The following is a 19225-nucleotide window of genomic DNA, read 5'->3' as shown; positions in this document are numbered from 1 at the left end:
GAGGAGGTGGGCGCGAGCGGGCGGCGGCGCGGGAGGAACGGGCCGGGAGGGCCCCGTACGGGCTCTCCGGGCCGGCGGCGCGGGACGGGCGGCGCTGACACGTGGCGGCAGCTGGTTGGACGCGGGCGGCGGTGGAGAAGCGTCCGGCGTGGTACGGACACGTCCGGTGGCGGCGGGGAGATTTTTAGGGTTTTGATCTACGAATGTATTCGGAGGGGGAGGAGTATATATAGGTAGAGGGAGCTAGGAGAGTCCAAATGAGGTGCGGTTTTCGCCCACACGATCGTGATCGAACGACCTACAGCATGGAAGTGACTTAGAGGAGTTTTGGGCTGTTTAGAGAGGGGTTTTGCTGCAACACACAAAAGGCATCTACGGTTACCCGGTTAACCGTTGGAGAACCAAACGACCTCCAAATGGAACGAAACTTGACCGGTGGCCTACCGGTGGTATACCAAGGCCACTTGACAAGCCTCGGTCCATTCCGAGAACGTTTAACACCCGCTCATGACAAGAAACAAGAGGGACGCACCGGAGGAGGTGGGAGTGCCGGATTGCAAAATGGACAACGGGGAAAATGCTCGGATGCATGAGACGAACACGTATGCAAATGCAATGCACATGATGACATGATATGAGATGCATGACAAGAACAAAATGCAAAACGACAAACAACACCCGACCACGAAGGAAAATATCATAACACATAGCCAAAAAGGCAAGAGTTGGAGTTACAAATATGGAAAGTTACATCCGGGGTGTTACACCAGCACAAGCTCTCGGCCCCTTGGGAAGGCCCTTTCGTCGTCAGCAAGGCCCTAGGCAATGACTCCTACTACTTGATCGACGCACAGAAGCCAAGGGCACGCAAGAGGGATGATTCCGGCAAGGAGTCGGAACGACCATGGAACGCCAATCTCCTGAGAAGATTTTACAGTTAAAAGCAGTATGTATCATGCTACCTTTTTGTATTAAATACAAGACAACGGGCCCCCCGAGGCGCACTCGGGGACTGCCCTCCTTTATCTATGAATAACAAGTGTCATACCCATGAATGTACTATTACATTTGATTTTCTATCTAGCACCGGATTCGACTAGTCGGCCCGGTGACTGGCCGCCTTAAGTTATATTAAAAGGTCTACCTGAAGTCAGACAAGTAGTGTGCCAGCACCCGAGCCCTCTCTTGTTGTAAGTCGCAGCTCGAAGAACGCGACTGTCCGACTGGCAAGAGCCAAAGGCCGAAAGGATGCCCACACGAAAAACGGCTAAGGACTAACGAACTTATATAACACAAGCTGGCCTCCAACCACGCCTACCGGCTGTCGAAACAGCCGGCTGGCCGACTTCCCAGTCACTTTGCTACAATCCAACAAAGCTAGAGTACTTGCCCTCCCAACCGGCCAAGCACTTCTCCAGCCACAGACTGCAGAGCAACTGTCCGGCTCGGAAGACGGCAACGCGGGAGGGCGGCAAAGGAAACAGTCGAAGGATGAAAAGCAAAGAACAATGGAAAGCCAAACACATGCATGATTATATTTACACATAAGGCCTTCAATAGGCCGGCAGTCAATATAGTTCGAATACACCCCTAGTGGGTGGAGCTGTGCAAACTTAACAAAATACTGTTCCAAGAGTAATAAAACAGGAAAGTAGAGGCAGCAGATTAGACTAAGGGCGCAGCAGGGGAGCCGGGCTGGTCGGTGGAGATGGCAGCGCCGGCTGGAGGAGTGGCCGGCTGGCGAGTCTCGGCTTGATCATCGCCGGCTGCAGGCGGTGCGCTCGCATGCGCCTTGTTACTGGAGGCACGGTCAAGCTGAGGCTGGCCGGCTGCTCCACCATCTGGCGCGGCGTCTTCACCCTCCTCCTCCTCGCCCTCGTCGCTGGAGTCGATCTCCTCCGCCGAGTCCTCGCCATCTGCCGGGTTCAGCCCGAACCACTCCTCCGGCTGGGCAACGCCGTTGTCATCAACCTCAGGAGCAAAGGCGCTGGTGTCGGTGTAGTCGGCGATCGCCGAGGCTTGCTGGATGATAGCCGGCCGCACCGGCTCCAGCTCCGTGTCGGCCTCCTACCGCCAGGTGGCTAGCTGGTCCAAGCTCAGCTCACGATACCAGGCCTTGACGAACTCCAGCGCCCGCCTGGCGCCTGACCGAGCCGCAGAAGCCTTCCAGGCCTCGAAGCGGCCGGCCGCTACCTCCAGCCAGTCGGCAGTCCGAATAGGGGTGCGGGGAATCACCTCGCCGGGCCAGAGAGCGGCCAGCACCTGCGCCCCGACACGCTGAAGCCGGCGAAGCATGCAGTGAGCCGGCTGGAGGCGGGCTTGAATCGCCAGGAGCTGTTCCTCAAGCGACCGGCGAGCATCCGGCGCGATCTTGGCGCCAGCCTGCCTTTGCACCTCGCGGTGGGCCTCGACGACCGGGTTGGCGGCAGTAGAGTAGCCAGGGAAGTACTCTGCGCAAGAAAGAAAGAGAAAGAAGAGAAAAATACCAAGTCAGAAAGTGAACCAAACGGCAAGAGGCAAGCAAGGAACGAAGAGGAGGGCGGCCTACCGTCAACCAAGTCTTCGATCTGGTCGTAGCCGTTGATCAACGACTACCTCGCGTCGGCCCAGCTCGCCGCCTCGGTCTCATATTCGGCTTGGAGGGCGGCCTCGCTGTCCTGCACCGCCTTCAGGGCCGCCTTCCTGGTTGGCCAGCTTCTTGACCAGGCGGTCACGCTCCTGAGCCAAGGCGTCGAACTCGGCTTCCTTAGCACGAAGGGCGGCCTGAGTCCCACCCAAAGCTTCGTTAATCAAAGATGGTTAAGTTTCCTAACCATAGACATGTGTTGTCATTTGATGAACCGGATCACATCATTAGGAGAATGATGTGATGGACAAGGCCCATCCGTTAGCTTAGCGTAATGATCGTTCAGTTTTATTGCTATAGCTTTCTTCATGTCATATACATATTCCTTTGACTATGAGATTATGCAACTCCCGGATACCGGAGGAATGCCCTGTGTGCTATCAAACGTCACAACGTAACAGGGTGATTATAAAGTTGCTCTACAGGTATCTCCGAAGGTGTTTGTTGGGTGTCATAGATCGAGATTAGGATTTGTCACTCCGAGTATCGGAGAGGTATCTCTGGGCCCTCTCGGTAATGCACGTCATAATAAGCCTTGCAAGCAAAGTGACTAATGAGTTAGTTGCAGGATGATGTATTACGAAACGAGTAAAGAGACTTGCCAGTTACGAGATTGAACTAGGTATGAAGATACCGATGATCGAATCTCGGGCATGTAACATAACGATGGACAAAGGGAATAACGTATGTTGTCATTGCGGTTCGACCGATAAAGATCTTCGTAGAATATGTAGGAGCCAATATGAGCATCCAGGTTCCGCTGTTGGTTATTGACCGGAGAGGTGTCTTGGTCATGTCTACATAATTCTCGAACCCGTAGGGTTCGCACGCTTAACGTTCGATGACGATTTTGTATTATATGAGTTATGTGATTTGGTGACCGAATGTTGTTTGGAGTCCCGGATGAGATCACAGACATGACAAGGAGTCTCAAAATGGTCGAGAGGTAAAGATTGGTATATAGGATGATGGTATTCGGACACCGGAAGTGTTTCGAGATGCACGAGGTACTTATCGGGTCACCGGAAGGGGTTCCGGGCACCCCTGGCAAAACATATGGGCCTTATGGGCCAAGAGGGGAAACACACCAGCCACAAAGGGGCTGGCGCCCCCCCCCCCATATAGGCTGGCCAAATTAGAGTAGAAAAGGGGAAGGAGGAAAGGAAAAAAGGGAATAGGATTTCCCTTTCCCCCTCTTCCCTTCCTACTCCGAATAGGAATAGGAAAGGGGGGAGGCCGAATTGGGAGGACCCCAAGTAGGATTCCTCCTACTTGGGGCACCCCCTTGGCTGCCTCTCCTCCCCTCCAACCTATATATATGTTGGGGGAGCACCGCTAGAACACACACCAACAATTGTTAGCCGTGTGCGGTGCCCCCTCCACAGTTTACTCCTCCGGTCATATTCACGTAGTGCTTATGCGAAGCCCTGTGCGGATTACTTCACCATCACCATCACCATGCCGTCGTGCTGATGGAACTCTCCCACGACACTTTGCTAGATCAAGAGTTCGAGGGACGTCATCGAGCTGAACGTGTGCCGAACTTGGAGGTGCCGTACTTTCGGTGCTTGATCGGTCGGAGCGAGAAGAAGTTCGACTACATCAACCACGTTGTCAAACACTTCCGCTTTCGGTCTACGAGGGTACGTGGACACACTCTCCCCCTCTCGTTGCTATGCATCTCCTAGATAGATCTTGCGTGAGCGTAGGAATTTTTTTAAAATTGCATACCATGGTCACCAACAAAAGGTGCCCTCATTTTCTGCACCACAAATAGGGCATAAAGTAGTAATTTCCAAGTTACGAGAATGCATTAGAGTTAGCACCTTTGGTGGTGCATTACACCCCCCATAATGCATCCCAGAGTTTTTCCATACGGAGAGGATCTGCATGAGGTCTGGCTTGGCTGATATAATTCGTCAAATGCAATTTTTTGTAAGCACCGCTAACTGAAAAAATGCCTGAAGGCTCTCCCAACCAGGCAAGGAAATCGTCCTAATTGCGAATTGACGTTTTGATCTTCAGGATGGCATCAACATCGAGCAGAAAGGTGTTTCTGACCAGCACACTATCTCCAATTTATATGCACATTCAACAATTTGGAGACTCACTTCAAGCGGTGACGCCCCTTTGCAGAAATAATTTTGAGAGAAGGCTTTCCTAAGACTCATTTGTCACACCTGATGTGGACTTGAGTTCCATAAGACATTTTTCAACAAATCGGTACCATGAGTAATGCATTGCCACGATAGAGAGAGGTTATCTGAGAAAATAGTATCTTCCAGCCTGCCAATAGGATAGTACCTTGCACTTAGTACACATGCACACAAGCTATCAGTCATAGTTAGAAATCTCCAAGCTTGGCGCGCAAGCAAAGCTAGATCAAATAACCCAAAGTAGTGAAAACCAATACCCCCATGCACTTCGGTGTAATAACCACGGATTCCATAAAAATGGTATGGCGTGTGGGAGAGATGATGGAGTATTTTTTTAATAATGCGGTATTTTGATGGGTTCTTTCTAGGGTATAAATATGGGTTACCTGCAAATTAATCCACATGTATGTAGATAAGTTTTTTGCAGCGGTGACCACATGTATTATAGTAGTGCTACAATGTCACATGTTGGCATTCATTTTTTGTCAGGAGATAAGAGGGTGCACGAGACTAATGTATTTTTATAAGGTGGTTGTTGCTGATTGATTTGAGAAATCATTGACCAGTAAAATCATGAACCAAATTCAAAATTAAACAACTCACTCGAATGAGAAATCTCCTTGAGAAATTGTTGACCAAGTCAAAATTAAAAACTCAATCCAAAACCAATGTCCTCAATTGAATAAGAGGCCCCAATCCAAAAGCAACGTCCTCGATTGAATAAGAGGCTTCCAATCCTAGGGAGCTTAGTGATATACTAGTTCAACAACACAGGGTATTACAAAGTTGCTTTGTGATAAAAAGGATCAATTGTAAATCACATATTATGATTGAACTCATTATTAGGCTTTGGCATGGATTTCCGCACAAATACGTAGGTCAATAAGACAATCATTCGGTTGTAAATACACCAAGCAATGTATACTCCGAGCAATGTTCGGTCCTAAAAACGGAGAAGGAAGATACTCTGGCTTTTACTTTTCCTTATTCTCAGTTACCACAATGGATTTTTGTATCAATTATTCAAACTTTCTACAAATGGTTAAATAGAAAATTGATCTGCATTATAAATGTAAAGGCCGAGCTACATATGGGATTTGTTGTTCATGTTGACTAGAAGGGTTGGGCGCGCTTTGCCGCGTCATTGAATTTGCTAGAATTCTTAAATTTCTTTACTCACTCTATTTCAAAATATACTGTATATTACTTTTTTGAAAAGTCTAACCTCTTTACGTTTGAAAATTGTTGGCCTGAGCAAAATCGTAAATCAAATCCAAAATTGAATACCTCTATCGAATGGAAGGGATTTAAAATTAGGGAACATGGAGAATTAAAATAATTAAATGGGAGAGCCCATTGAGAAATTGTTGACCCAGTCAAAATCGGGTGACCAGATTCTAAATTGTAGCCTTAGTTAATTGTGAAGATTTAAAAATTAGAAAGCATAGTGTATTATATAAAAAATTAAATGAGAGAGTTTTGAGAAATTGTTGACCCGGTCAAAATTGGGTGACCAAATCCCAATTGGAGACCTCAATTGATTGTGAGGCCTTCAATCCTATGGAGCTTAGTGATGTAGTATATAGTAGTTGTCATCCTAACTTCTCCAATGGACCTTCCTATTGCATTCGCTGACCCCGCTAATAATTTCTGCACATCCAATTTAGGTCATCACATAAAACTAAATGAAGTTTGAAAACACTCATTATGTACGTGGGTATAAGGTGCGCAATTGTCTTTGCCACCTTGTGAGGGCAGCCCAATAAAAACATTCTTTTGGTCAGCTTTGCTTGCATATTCTGGAACTTGCCTTTGACGTACGACCATCTGGGGTGGGGAGACTTAAATTTGTTTCCTCAAAATTTACATTATCAACCTCGAGCACATTACGACCATCCATATGTTCCAGGATGGGACATTTTTAACTAAATATAATTGAGCACTTCGCTGATTTAATAGTTGACCCATCGTAGAAGGATAAGTGTTCAAACAATTTTTCACATGTTGAGCCTATCTCGCTTTGCTTCAAAAATAATAAAGTATCATCCGCAAACAATAGTGGGAAATCTGGGGGCTCTTCGACAAATTTTTATAGGAGCATTAGTGCCACTAGAAACAACACAATCAAGTAAAGCAAATAAACCATCGGCCACAAACATAAATATAAGGGGATAGTGGATCACCTTGTCGTAGCCCGATGGTGCAAACAAATCCAAGATTGTTCCATTTAATCTTACGGAATATCTCACGGTAGTGACATATGTCATAATCTAGTCAAACCATCTATGACTAAACAAATCTTTTGCATCTGCCTAAAGAGGCCCAAGCCTATTTACCAAACATTTAGCAACAACTTCATAAATAAGATTTCAGAGGCTTATTGGCTGAAAATTCATTAGCTTGACTGGACTTGGGACTTTTGGAATTAAAACAATCAAGGTGTCATTCACACCATCAGGCATAGTTCCCATACGAATAAATTCTTTTACGACATTAATCACATATGTTCTAACCATCGCCCAATTCCATTGAAAGAACCATGATGGAAATCCATCAAGGCCCGTGGCCTCCCAAAAAAGCGCATTAGAGATTTCTTGATCTAAAAATTCAGCACACAAACAAGCATTTACTTCCAAGTAACCCGAGCCTGCATGAGTAGTATAATTTGCGCATAATCAAGTGAATGGTCAGCTGTGAATATCTTCTGAAAATATTGATTCGCGACATGAGCCATTGCATGTCATGTATGTTCATTTTCATTGGGATCTCCTAGCTTCTTTATATTATTATTTTCTCGCCCACCAAACAAACTATGAATGAAAAAAATGAGTATTTTGGTCTCCTTCTTTCAGCCATAAGATCTTTGAACGATGTAGCCACCTCATCTCCTCATGGTACAATATTTCATTTATTTTATCTTCCTCCTTTCTCGGTTCAGCACGATCCGCATTCGTGTTCATTAAGTTCCTAACCTTGATGGGGATTTCTCAATCTCTGCAGTGACATTACTAAAGTTAGTGCGGCTCCATTGGTGCAAACCATTCATCACCTTCCCAAGAGAACGCGCCATCTCTCCTAGGTTCCGTTTATGACCAGCCTCAACCCACTTGTTGGAGATGACCTTAGGCAGTGTCGCTCCCTCTCCCACATAATCACATATCTCCGCATTTTCCCCGGCCTTATTCCCGAATCAGCTTTGCCTCGCACAAGTAGAGGACAATGGTCCAATCTAGGCGAAGTAAGGTGGAGGATGAAGCAACAGGAAACAAATTTCTCCAATCAACGTTTGATGTTGCGATGTCTACACGCACTTTGAGACTTGTAGCTCCACCTCTTTTGTTGTCATATGTGGACAATACCCCAAGAAAGTCCAAATTAGTGAGCTCACAAACCTCGAACTTGTCTCAAAAACTAGCATTTGACCTAGAGAATGCAATGTAATCGAGAAATGTTAAAAAGTCAGATGATCAGAACTAGTGACGGAAAGGTGGGCTGGAGAGGATGGCCCGGCGAGAACCCTTGTTGCCCCCAAGTCGCCCGCGGGGCGGTCCTAGGCCAAAATATTTTTTAGGAAGCAATGGTTTTTGCAAAAAAAGAAGAAGGGAAAGACAATTATATTATGAAATGGTAAATGTTTTACCTTGTTGCAAAAAACGTTTCCTTGAATACCTGAACTATATTTGTAGCTGGGCAACTAATTAACTTGGCACAAATATTTTTTTACTCAAAAAAGAACTTGGTAGGAGTGCTTTGTCTGTGTTGTACACTAGCAAGAGTTTGAGAGGTTGCGTCTTGCGTGAATGATGCCCAGGGCCGTCTCCAGAAATTTGGGGGCCCGGGACAAAAATCAAAATAGGGCCCTAATTTTTTTTAAACCATATAGTTGAAGAACTAATGTAAGTAAAGCATACTCTCCTTAATTATTTAACTTCAAATATGTCAGCTTTGGTACAATATTTAGGAAATATATCAAATACTCATGGTAAAATAGTAAACATGGTGCTAAAGGAGTAAACTTCTAAACTGACCTCATTTTCTACCAAAAAGGAACATTCTTCTAGTATTTCTTGAAATGAAATCTTCGATCAAATCTTCATAATTAATCTTCTCCAAGATATCATTTTCAAGTGCTATAGTTGCCAATCCATTGAGTCTTTCTTGTGACATAGTAGAACGCAAGTAGGATTTCAACAACGTGAGTTTAGAAAAGCTCCTTTCTGCGGATGCAACCGTCACAGGAATGGTTAACAAAATTCTGTATGCAATAACAACATTAGGATAGATTAAGGAGCGCTTCTTCAAAAAATTCACAATATCAAGTGGGCCCATAGATTTCTGAAGTGAGTCTTGGAGAAAAAGTAGCTCGCAACACAACTCAAGTCCATCAATATCTTTGTTTTCTCCACTCTTAAGTGCACCTTCAAGATTAACACAAGCAGCCAACAAACTCTTATCATCCAAGGATCGCATCCTATCTGAAGTAAACAAGAAACCAAATATTTTTTCATACCCTTCATACTGTTGAAATCTCGTGTTAAGTGAAACTATAGCTTGATCAACAATATGCAGAAAATAATTGACCCTAAATGACTCCTCTGCCGATTGTGAAACAATAGATGGATCATCTGCACCCTCACCAAATTGCCTTTTCCTCTTGATTTGACGCTTGGTGCGGAACTCTGGATCAATATCCATCTCCATTGCAATTTTTTTTGCATCTTCCAATGCTTTTGAAAAGCCAGATTCTCTGTACTTGGAGAAGAAGGAAATCAAGCCCTTTACAGACTCAATTGCGATATCAATAAGCATATCCTTTGACTGCAACTCTTTGCTGATCAAATTAATAGCTGATAATATTTCATACCATATGATTATTGACACTAAGAATTCAAAGCCACAAAGATCATTTTCTGCCAATGATTGAGCTTCACTACTTGTCGATGGATCTTTATCATTTTCAGCCACTTGTAGTAAAGCCTCCCTTATTTCTGGTAGTTGAATCCTTATAGCCTTAACACTATCAACACGACTCTCCCAACGAGTAGCTGACAATGACTTGAGTGTTACTCCTGTTATATTATTTTTGAGAATTTGCCATCTTTTAGTAGAATTAGCAAATGTTGTGTAGATGCGTTGAATAATGCCAAAAAAATCAGATGCTTTACGACAAGACTTTGCCATATCACATAATGTCAAATTTAGACTATGGCAACCACAAGCCGAATAAAAAGCTCTCCGGTTTATTTCCAAAACTTTACTTTTTACCCCTTGATGTCTTCCTTTCATATTTGACCCATTATCATATCCCTGCCCTCTCAGATTATCAATATCAAGGTCAAGACTTTTCAATTCATTTTTTAGAACATCAAACAATCCTTGCCCGGTGGTATCATTCACATCCAAAAAACCTAAGAATGATTCCTCAATGCAAAAAGAACCAGAAGATGCATCAACATACCTAATTATCAAAGACATCTACTCTTGGTGGCTTGCATCGGGAGTACAGTCAAGTAAAACAGAGAAGTACTTTGCTTCTTTTACCTTTCTAATGATTTCAGACCTGATTGCAACAGCGAGCAAATTTATTAGTTCATTCTGGATGGAAGGACCAAGATAATGATCACGGATTTTATCATTTGTGATGCGGTCAACATGTTCTTTTATAACTGGGTCAAATTCAGCCAACATTTGAACCAATCCTAAGAAATTCCCATTGCTATCTTGGTACACCTTGCTATTACTGCCACGAAATGCTATATTATGTTCCGCAAGAAATTTCACAATCAAAAGAATCCTGAGCAAAACTTTTCTCCAATGCTCCCTTTCTTTTTCAAGTTCTTGCTGAGCAACTTTATCAATTGTTTGATTCTTCTCCAACCTGAATCACAAGTCATACCAAGTACTCATATTTGTGACATGTTCTCTGCCATTTTCATGCTCTTTGAGTCTACTGATAAGATGATGCCAGCCATCATTTGCTAATTGGCCTCTAACATGTCCCTTCCTAAATAATTTGCAGCAAAAACAAAATACTTTGTCAAGATCTTTGCTGTACACAAGCCACTCTCTATCACACTTTTCTCCATTCGAGAGAACTCTAGTGTACGATAATGCAGAAAACCTTCTACCAAATTTGTCTGTACGACCATGCTCAAGGGTCTCTTTTAGGACCACTTTGCGCCAAAATATCAATCATTGTAGGATCAAGTGCATCCCAAGTTCTTGGATCAAATATATCCGGTTGAACAGAATTATTAATGTTATCAGCAACATTACCTTCAGCAACAATATTAGCATCATCACCTTCATCAACATGAATAGAATCATCACCTTCGACTACAGTGTTAGTATCATCATGTTCATCAGATTCTGCAATGTGAGCCTCAACCTCTACTGGATCACCACCATGTGCATCATCAATATTAGCATCAGGAGTTTGGTTTTCAAAATTGCTTTGAGGTTCTTTCACAACAAATTTATCGAGAGCGCCCTTTTGGGTCCGAGCATCTTCTTCTAGCTTTTGTTTCTTCCTACGCTTCGAAGTACCAGAATCATACTTCCTCCCTGGATGCATGAATATTTCTGTTCAATGAAACAAAAAGTAATCTGAGTCAATTCAAACTCTAGAAATTGTAGCACTGTATAGCTAAGAAAATAGATAAAGACTTCACCCAGATGAAATATTAGAAAATATTGTTTAACAAAAAATAGTTTACCACCTAATGCCTACGCTGGCAAAATAAAAATAGGGTTTTGTCTACAAGGAATTATGCCGGCGAGGGATGAATGATCTGCCGTGGGGCTTCTGTGGCCGGCGGCCGCGTACGAAAGGCTGAACTGGCGTGTTTGCTCTGCCGCCGTTGCCTTGCTCTATTGCCGTCACCCAGGCACCCAGCCGCCGTCGCCCCTGTGTGCCTTCTCGTCGTTCACGAGCGCTGATCAATTAGGTCATTGGGATTAGATCGGATGCTAAAATTGCTAAGCGATGGGGGTTAGAGAAACTACGGGCTGGAAGGCTGCACTGCATGCGTACGTGTATATGGCCTGCCTGGCTGCTTGGGAATGCATTTTTTATTGGGCCTTATATATATATATATATATATGTATACATACAGATTCCTGGACTGGGGCCCCCCAAATTTTGGGGCCCTGTGCGGTCGGCCAATTTGGCCTTGGCCATCGACGGGCCTGATGATGCCTAGCTGCTTTTCTAAAGTAACAACTGTGAGGTCGAAATGATTCTAAACTTGTTGCACCTATGTTTTGTTTGTCACACTAGCACCGAAACCGAATGGAGAAGATCATGGGTTACCACACAGATCCGAGGTCGATACCCACGCCTCTAAGAAAAGACCTACTACAAATTATTATTTTTGAAGTCAAATGATGTAAAGTTTGACTAAGTTTATAGCAAAAGCTATCAAAAGCTACGATATCAAATTAATATCATTAGATACACACTGGAATATTTTCATACTATCTATTTCAGATTGTAATTGTTAATGGGTTTTCCTACAAACTTGATCATCTATGCATTATTTGACTTCAAACAAAAATTGCAGGACTTCTTTTTCAGAGACGAAGGGAGTAGTAATATTCTACTTTCAAATGACTGAGCACCATCTTGTTCAGAAAAGAAAGATTAGTGTCCTATATTAATGTAATGGACATCTCGCCTAGGTTCCGTTTCTGACTAGCTTTGGCCAGCGTGTTGGATATGACCTCGGGAAGTGTCGCTCCCTCTCCCACAAATATTTCTCTGGTCTTATTCCTGAATCAGCTTCGCTTCGCACAAGTAGAAGACAATGGTCCAATCTAGGTGAAGTAAGGGTGGAGGACTGAAGCAATAGGAAAAACAATCTCCAATCAATGTTGATGTTGCTCTATCTTCAAGCACTTTGACATTTGCAACTCCACCTCTTTTGTTGTCATATGTGAACGGTACCCCCAACAAAGCCCAAATCAGTGAGCTCACAAACCTCGAACTTGTCTCGAAAAACTAGGATCTGACCTGTAGAACGCAGTGTAATCAAGAAATGTTAAAGGTCAAATGATCAGAACTAGCGATGGAAAGGGGGGTTGGGGAGCATGGCCCGACGAAAACCGTTGTTACCCTCAGGTCGCCCGCGGGCGACCCTAGGGCCAAAATGTTTTTTAGGAAGCAATGATTTTCGCAAAAAAGATAATTATATTATGAAATGGTAAATGTTTTGCCTTGTTGCAAAAAATGATTTCCTTAAATACGTTTTGTAGTTGGGCAATTAATTAACTTGGCACCAATGTTTTTTTCCTTGAAAAAAAAACTTGGTAGGAAAGACTTTGTTTGGGCCGTTGTATCTCGCAAGAGTTTGAGAGGTTGTGTCTTGCGTGAATGATGCACAACTGCTTTTGTAAAGTAACAATGCGAGATCCAAATGATTCTAAACTTGTTACGGGTGTGTTTTGTTTGTGACACTAGCACCAAAACCCAAAGAGAAGGTCATAATTTTTTTGCGAGAGATCATGGGTTACCACAAAGATCCGAGGTCGATATGATGTACTCCCTCTGCCTCTAAAAAAAGACCTACTACATTTTTTTTCTGAAGTCAAATGATGTAATGATTGACTAAGTTTGAAGTTTGTAGCAAAAGCTATCAAAAACTACGATATAAAATTAATATCATTAGATGAACAATGAAATATTTTTCATATTATCTATTTCAGATTGTAATTGCTAATGGGTTTTCCTACAAACTTGATAATACTATGCATCATTTGACTTCAAATAAAAATTGTAGGTCTTCTTTCCAGAGACGGAGGGAGATAGTAGTAATATTCTACTTTCTAATGATTGAGCACCGTCTTGTTCAAAAAAGGAGTATTGTCTTTTTTAATGTAATGAGTTGGTTAAGCCAAATGTGCCAGTAACTCACACTCATCGATCTGGATCAAATGAGGGGTTGCGAAAAAAAGGAAGAACAAAACACCACCCTGTCATATTCTTCTTCCTCCGACGACAAGATTGGTATCATTCGCAGCAACTGCCCAAGCAACCGCACCACTTTATTCCCTGCGTCGCCGAGCAAAAAGGTGGCTTGGCATCCGCGCTACTAACCGTATAAGAGGGCCCTCGAAATGCATCCCATTTCATAAGGACCAACTTGACCATCACCTTGTCTTCCCTAGCTACTTGATCTTACTACAGACAAGCAGCTGCAATGTCGACGGTCATCTCTTGCTCCCTCCTGAGCGGCCGTCCGGCGGCCGCACCATCGCTCTCCTCCGGCAATCGGTTTCCACCGACGACGGGGAAGGCTACCGCGGTCGCTCTCCCTTGTTTCCAGCGGCAGTCCAGGCCTTCCTCCGTGTGCTGTGCAAGCAACCCAAAAGGGGATCAGCACGTACCAAAGACGGATTTGCCGCCGTTCGGCATCTCTCCCGTCGGTAAGATAACTTTATTTATATTCCGTGCACCACACTGATCGTCATGTCACTCACACAACGAAATTATGTTGGTTAGCTCTGCTGCACCCCGGGTCGCCGCAGGGGGAGCGGTGGGGGATACAGGAGAGGGCCGACACCGTGAGCATGTGGTTCGAGGTGCCGGGCCTGTCCAAGGAGGACCTCGTCGTGGAGCTGGACGAGGACGTGCTCGTCATACGGAAGATGAAGACCAAGGCGGAGATAGAGGCTGCGAGGGCAGACGCTATCGCCAGCGGGATATCCAAGGACGCGGCCGGAGCGGCAGCGCACGACGGTGACATGTACGCGCGGCTACTCGTCCCGGCGGGCTACAACAAGGAGACCATCAAGGCGGAGCTCGCCTCCGGCGTTCTGAAGGTTCACATTCGTAAAGTCATGGAGTGCGCACGCAGGAGGATCAATGTCAACATCGACGTCAAGTAGAACTACTGCTTGCATAATGCAGCATACGCATGGACATCTCTACGTACGTTGACGTCCATTGCATCGAGGGAGAAATTGTCCAAGAGACCCATGAAATACGTCTTCATATGTACTTTTGTTCCTACTTAAATAAGGTCAAGTATTATGCATGTATCATGTATCACTTGTTTTCCAACCATGAATACAATTATTGATCAAACTGAACATTTGTTTTGCTATGTAAAAAGGTATTTGTTGTGTTTGTGAGTCTACGACTCCCCACCCCTATGTCACGTCGGTTGACAATTTGTCAAAGTCATGTCCACTCGATGAAGGTCCAACCAATGTCAACAAGTCAAAGAAAAGACTAAAATAGGAAATTATCTAATGATGAAGATCCAAGTAAAATAAGCTCGTTAGGTGGAGGGACATGTAGGAGCTAGCTTTACCATGGGCTACGGCCAGATGCAGAGGTCGGGGTCTTCCTCCTGTTCTAAAAAAATAAAAATAAAATAAGGGAGAGGATTCACGAGGAAGGCTTATCTTTGATGAGAGTTGCTAGTTGAGGAACTTCCTTCATCTCCACTCTCAATAGCCATAGATGAGATATCACAAGAGTTGCACGGTACCATGAAAGTATGGTAGCTTGAATGTTATAAACTCTGAATGAGTTGTTTGTGATAATTATTTCTTAGGGATTACAGAAATGTATTGCAAGGGTCTGTCATGGTAGCTACCTTTATCATGACATTCATCTATAGACAATCGAACAGAATATGTATCCTAACCATAAATTTTATGACTTACAGGTACATATTAAAAAACAATTCAAAGTACATAACCAAACACATTGCTGAATCGATCAATCAAATGCTTATGTCTAGTTTAGTTCGCTTGGTGCAGGACGTAAAAAAACCTAGCCCCTACCTCCAGATCAATAGCCCTCCTATTCGCTGCCGGACATTGCTCTGGCGTAGTGGACGAAGAAGAAGGGATTCCCATCTCTTTGATCAGCATTTCATGTTGCGAGACAATATCACCCCGGCGGTTATGGCCTTGTTGTCACGAATAAAAGTTCTCTGACTCCAGTCTCATCCCTGTGGAGGTTGTTCCCACTATTTTTGAAATTTTCAAGGGGGGGGGGCTCCCAGCCTAAATATATTCCATTCTTCTTTTTTACGAGACCACGACTACCTTGAAGGGAAGAAATCCCGCCACAGGCACTTGTTTTCTAAGCCTATGGGACCAGGGAGTTATGTCGATAATGATGTTTGCGAGCACGGTGTTGGTGTTAGCGTTGATCCCACATAGCACCTTAGAGTTCCTGGCATCCCAAAGCTTCCAAAGCACTAGTAAAAGATTAAGGGGGCGAATAGAGGTTGCAAACCTTGTGGCGTCGGCGGTGACCAAAAGCGATCGATGGGAGATAAGCTTGGGTGCACACCGATAGCACGCAAAAGTTTTTGAGCCGAGGTGCATATGAAGAAGCAAGTGATCCCTATCCTCCGATGCACATTGACAACGAGGGCTTGATCCCACATTGCTGAGGAGCTTGGGTGTTTAAGCTCCCGTCGTTCTTCATACGCGACATGTTGGTTCATTGTGTTGTTTTTCGCCATAGCTTCATGGTCATCATCGGTGAGATCGTTATCTTCGTTCAACAAGCTCTTCTTTTGAGTCTTTACGACCAAGGTCCTCGCCATGGTATGATGATATTGAGGTGCGGCTATTTCTCTATCAGGGGGGTACCCTCACCAATATGCTTGGTGTCGTTGTCAATGTCCATCATACGTGATGGTCTATGTTGTAGTCATTCGACGGGATTTAATCCATTATAGAGTCTTTGCATGTACTTTAATGGCTGAATTTTTTATGTTGTCCATCGTGGGCGAGAGGTATGTTGGCAAAATGACAACGTATTCGAAGTGGAAACAATTTTAAGGTGTATGATCTTGGTTATAACCTTCTCTTTGATTAGTATCGTTTCTGAATCTATGAGTTTAGTTATCCCATTACATGGCTGTATCCGATGTTTTGTTGATCTAATAAAAGTTAGATTGGGATTAAAATGAAAAACACAGTGCTTGTCGTCTACTTCTGAAAAGACAAGACAGTAGAGCTGCAAATTGGAGATAGGAAACATCCTCCAAATGCCAACAAACTAACACCCTGCCACCTCCACACTCCATGTCACTATAGGTAATGTTAAAAATCCGACGTCCGATTTTTAACCATGGCAAATAAGATGTTTTTATGGCAAATTCAGTTGGCCCGAGGATGTCAAATTCCTTTTACAAGCATGGCAAATCCTGACAAAACACCGAACACGACAAAGGATTTGCTATGCTTGCTTTAAAATATTGTCATCCTCACGATAACTAAATTTGCCATAAAAAAGTCTGATTTGCCATGCTAAAAAATCAGTCGTTCGATTTGTAGCGAAATCTTTTCTTTTGGCAGTCATGTATCGTGAAGATTTTTTTTAGAATACAATACATTTGAGGATGCTCATATACACGCACACAGCGGCGGAGACAGACCCCAGGCAGCCCGGGCCGCTGCCTGGGGCGTGAGAGCAGCTGCCTTCGTGTATTGTACAGAACACTGTAGATACAGTGCGTCACTGTACACTGGCTGCCTGGGCGGCCCGGGGCGTGGCCACATCCTGGTGCCGCCACTGCACGCATACTCATCTCTATGAACATAGACGCTTCATATTCGACCGAACATCTCTTCCTGTTAAACTAATATCAATCAAAAAGTCTGAAATAAATCCAGAAAATGCAAGCACTGATGTTAAAGTCTAGAAGTTGGTCCACTGCAAACAACATAACCATCTTGAGCTATGCCCAGTTTGCTGCATCAACAAGATTAGCATCCATCCACCCGAAGAATCATCACTTTACCTACCAAATAAGCAGCGTCCCGGTCGGCCCGATCTGTTTTCTTCTCTCTTTATTCCCTCCCTATCCGACAAGCAAAGGTTATTCATGAAACGGCCAGCCGACACTCCTGCAGTCCTGCTACCTCGCTCTATGCATACGCTTCCATCAGGGCCTGGCTTCCATATGTGTAGTATAAATTCGAACCACCTCACACTAGTAGCCAAGAATTGGCATGCATTAAACCAACTCTTAGCCTTCTTCCGAGATAGTTCCCGCATTCCGATCCAGCATCAGGATAAGGCAGTGATAGATGCAAGCTAGCGTCGCGGGTCTAATGTCGACGGTTGTTGTTGCGTCTTGCACCCCTATGAGTCGCTCGCCCGTTCTGCCGTCTTCTTCCGGCACGTCGGCCAGCCGCTCTTGGAGGCCGGCGACAGCGACGGCGTTCCCTAATTCTCTCGCCGTCAAGTGCGGCCGGCCGACGTCTGTGGTACTCCGCGCTCACCCGGAGAAACAGCTGCCGGTGTTCAGCATCCCCCCCACCGGTACGTGAGACGCCCTCCACATTCATCCATCATGCATGTCAAATAGTAGTCTCGTTCATAGCTGTTGAAATCTGAACTCTTATGTGTGTGTATGTGTGTGTGTTCAGCCCTGCTGTACCCCGTGCAACCGCCGGACAGCAAGGAGCGGTGGGACATCAAGGAGGAGGAGAAGCACGTCAAGATATGGCTCCAGGTGCCCGGGCTCTCGGAGAACGACCTCGAGATCACCGCCGGCGAGGACATGCTCGAGATCAAGAGGAAGGCTGGCACCGGGGCCGGCGGCCGCGAGGAGTCGCCGGTGGAGGTGCACGGGGTGGGCTCCTTCCACGTCAGGCTTCTCATGACGAAGGAATACAACAGCGAGGACGTCACCGCGGAGCTCAAGGCCGGGATGCTGGAGATCACCATCGGCAAAGCCGACAACCGTGGCATCAAAAAACCAGTCGGGTTTGGGAAGAAAACCACGGCCCAGAACACGCCAGCCCAAGACAAGCCGAGCTCAAACAATGCCCAAGGTAATGGCGCCTCACCGAAAAATCAGAAGTGACCGGCCCAAACCGAACTTCAGTGCGTTTTCCCCTTTTCGTGTACTCACTTTCCCGTTCTTTCCCGTTCTTCTTTTGCGAAATAAGCAGCTTATGTTTGAAATGAGTGATGCACCGCTCGTTGTGGTGTGCGCTGTCGTGTGCGTATGGAGATTGTTTGTTCAAAATTGAGCTCTTTTACAGCACTTCAGAAATTAATATAGTCCGTTCATTTCTCCCGATCCAGTGGCCCGGATGATTTGGTGCTCCATCACTAATTCCAATCCAAATGAGCCTTCAGGAGGGCCAGCCCGGCACTATCACTTAGCTCACCACCTCGAGGCGCAGTTTCTCAGGTCCACGGCCACAAGCTTCCTTCAAGGGGATGATTTGCGAAAACTGGGACCCCACGGACGCTAAGAAGTTGACGTTGTGGTGTGTGCTATCGTGTGCGTATGAGATCTTGGTTTGAAATTCGCAAAATCATTTATTTCCTGAAAGACCAATGGCTATACCATTAAGGATCAGATATCATTATAAAAACACACTTACAAAAATTAAAAAATGCATCCAAGTCCCTGGGGTTGTTGAAGTCTTCTTCCTCCTAGATCCATCGATGAATACA

At 44.8% G+C, this 19225-nt stretch overlaps 2 protein-coding genes and 1 pseudogene across 2 annotated transcripts; 2 read left to right on the top strand and 1 right to left on the bottom strand.

The window, feature by feature from the left end:
* Window positions 1-8811: 8811 nt before the first annotated feature.
* On the bottom strand, window positions 8812-11962 carry LOC123120556 (zinc finger MYM-type protein 1-like; annotated as a pseudogene).
* Window positions 11963-13910: 1948 nt separating this feature from the next.
* LOC123124788 (26.7 kDa heat shock protein, chloroplastic) lies at window positions 13911-14871 on the top strand. The gene is made up of 2 exons (XM_044545343.1): window positions 13911-14205; window positions 14282-14871. Exons 1-2 carry the CDS (start codon window positions 13980-13982, stop codon window positions 14665-14667), a joined length of 612 nt encoding a protein of 203 aa, XP_044401278.1. The 5' UTR covers window positions 13911-13979; the 3' UTR covers window positions 14668-14871.
* A 2885-nt stretch (window positions 14872-17756) lies between these two features.
* Window positions 17757-18840, top strand: LOC123124787 (heat shock protein 21, chloroplastic). Its single transcript, XM_044545342.1, has 2 exons — window positions 17757-18076; window positions 18184-18840. Exons 1-2 carry the CDS (start codon window positions 17842-17844, stop codon window positions 18621-18623), a joined length of 675 nt encoding a protein of 224 aa, XP_044401277.1. The 5' UTR covers window positions 17757-17841; the 3' UTR covers window positions 18624-18840.
* Window positions 18841-19225: the final 385 nt, after the last annotated feature.

This window comes from Triticum aestivum, chromosome 5D (genome assembly GCF_018294505.1).
Source record: "Triticum aestivum cultivar Chinese Spring chromosome 5D, IWGSC CS RefSeq v2.1, whole genome shotgun sequence".
NCBI lineage: Eukaryota > Viridiplantae > Streptophyta > Magnoliopsida > Poales > Poaceae > Triticum > Triticum aestivum.
Note: the sequence above shows the minus strand (reverse complement) of the source record. Positions and strands in the feature narration are given on the sequence as shown.

Coding starts and splice junctions, on each gene's coding strand:
- LOC123124788 (XM_044545343.1), top strand. CDS start 13,980: ATGTCGACGGTCATCTCTTGCTCCCTCCTGAGCGGCCGTCCGGCGGCC. Junction 14,206..14,281: donor GTTCGGCATCTCTCCCGTCG/GTAAGATAACTT, acceptor TATGTTGGTTAG/CTCTGCTGCACCCCGGGTCG.
- LOC123124787 (XM_044545342.1), top strand. CDS start 17,842: ATGCAAGCTAGCGTCGCGGGTCTAATGTCGACGGTTGTTGTTGCGTCT. Junction 18,077..18,183: donor GTTCAGCATCCCCCCCACCG/GTACGTGAGACG, acceptor GTGTGTGTTCAG/CCCTGCTGTACCCCGTGCAA.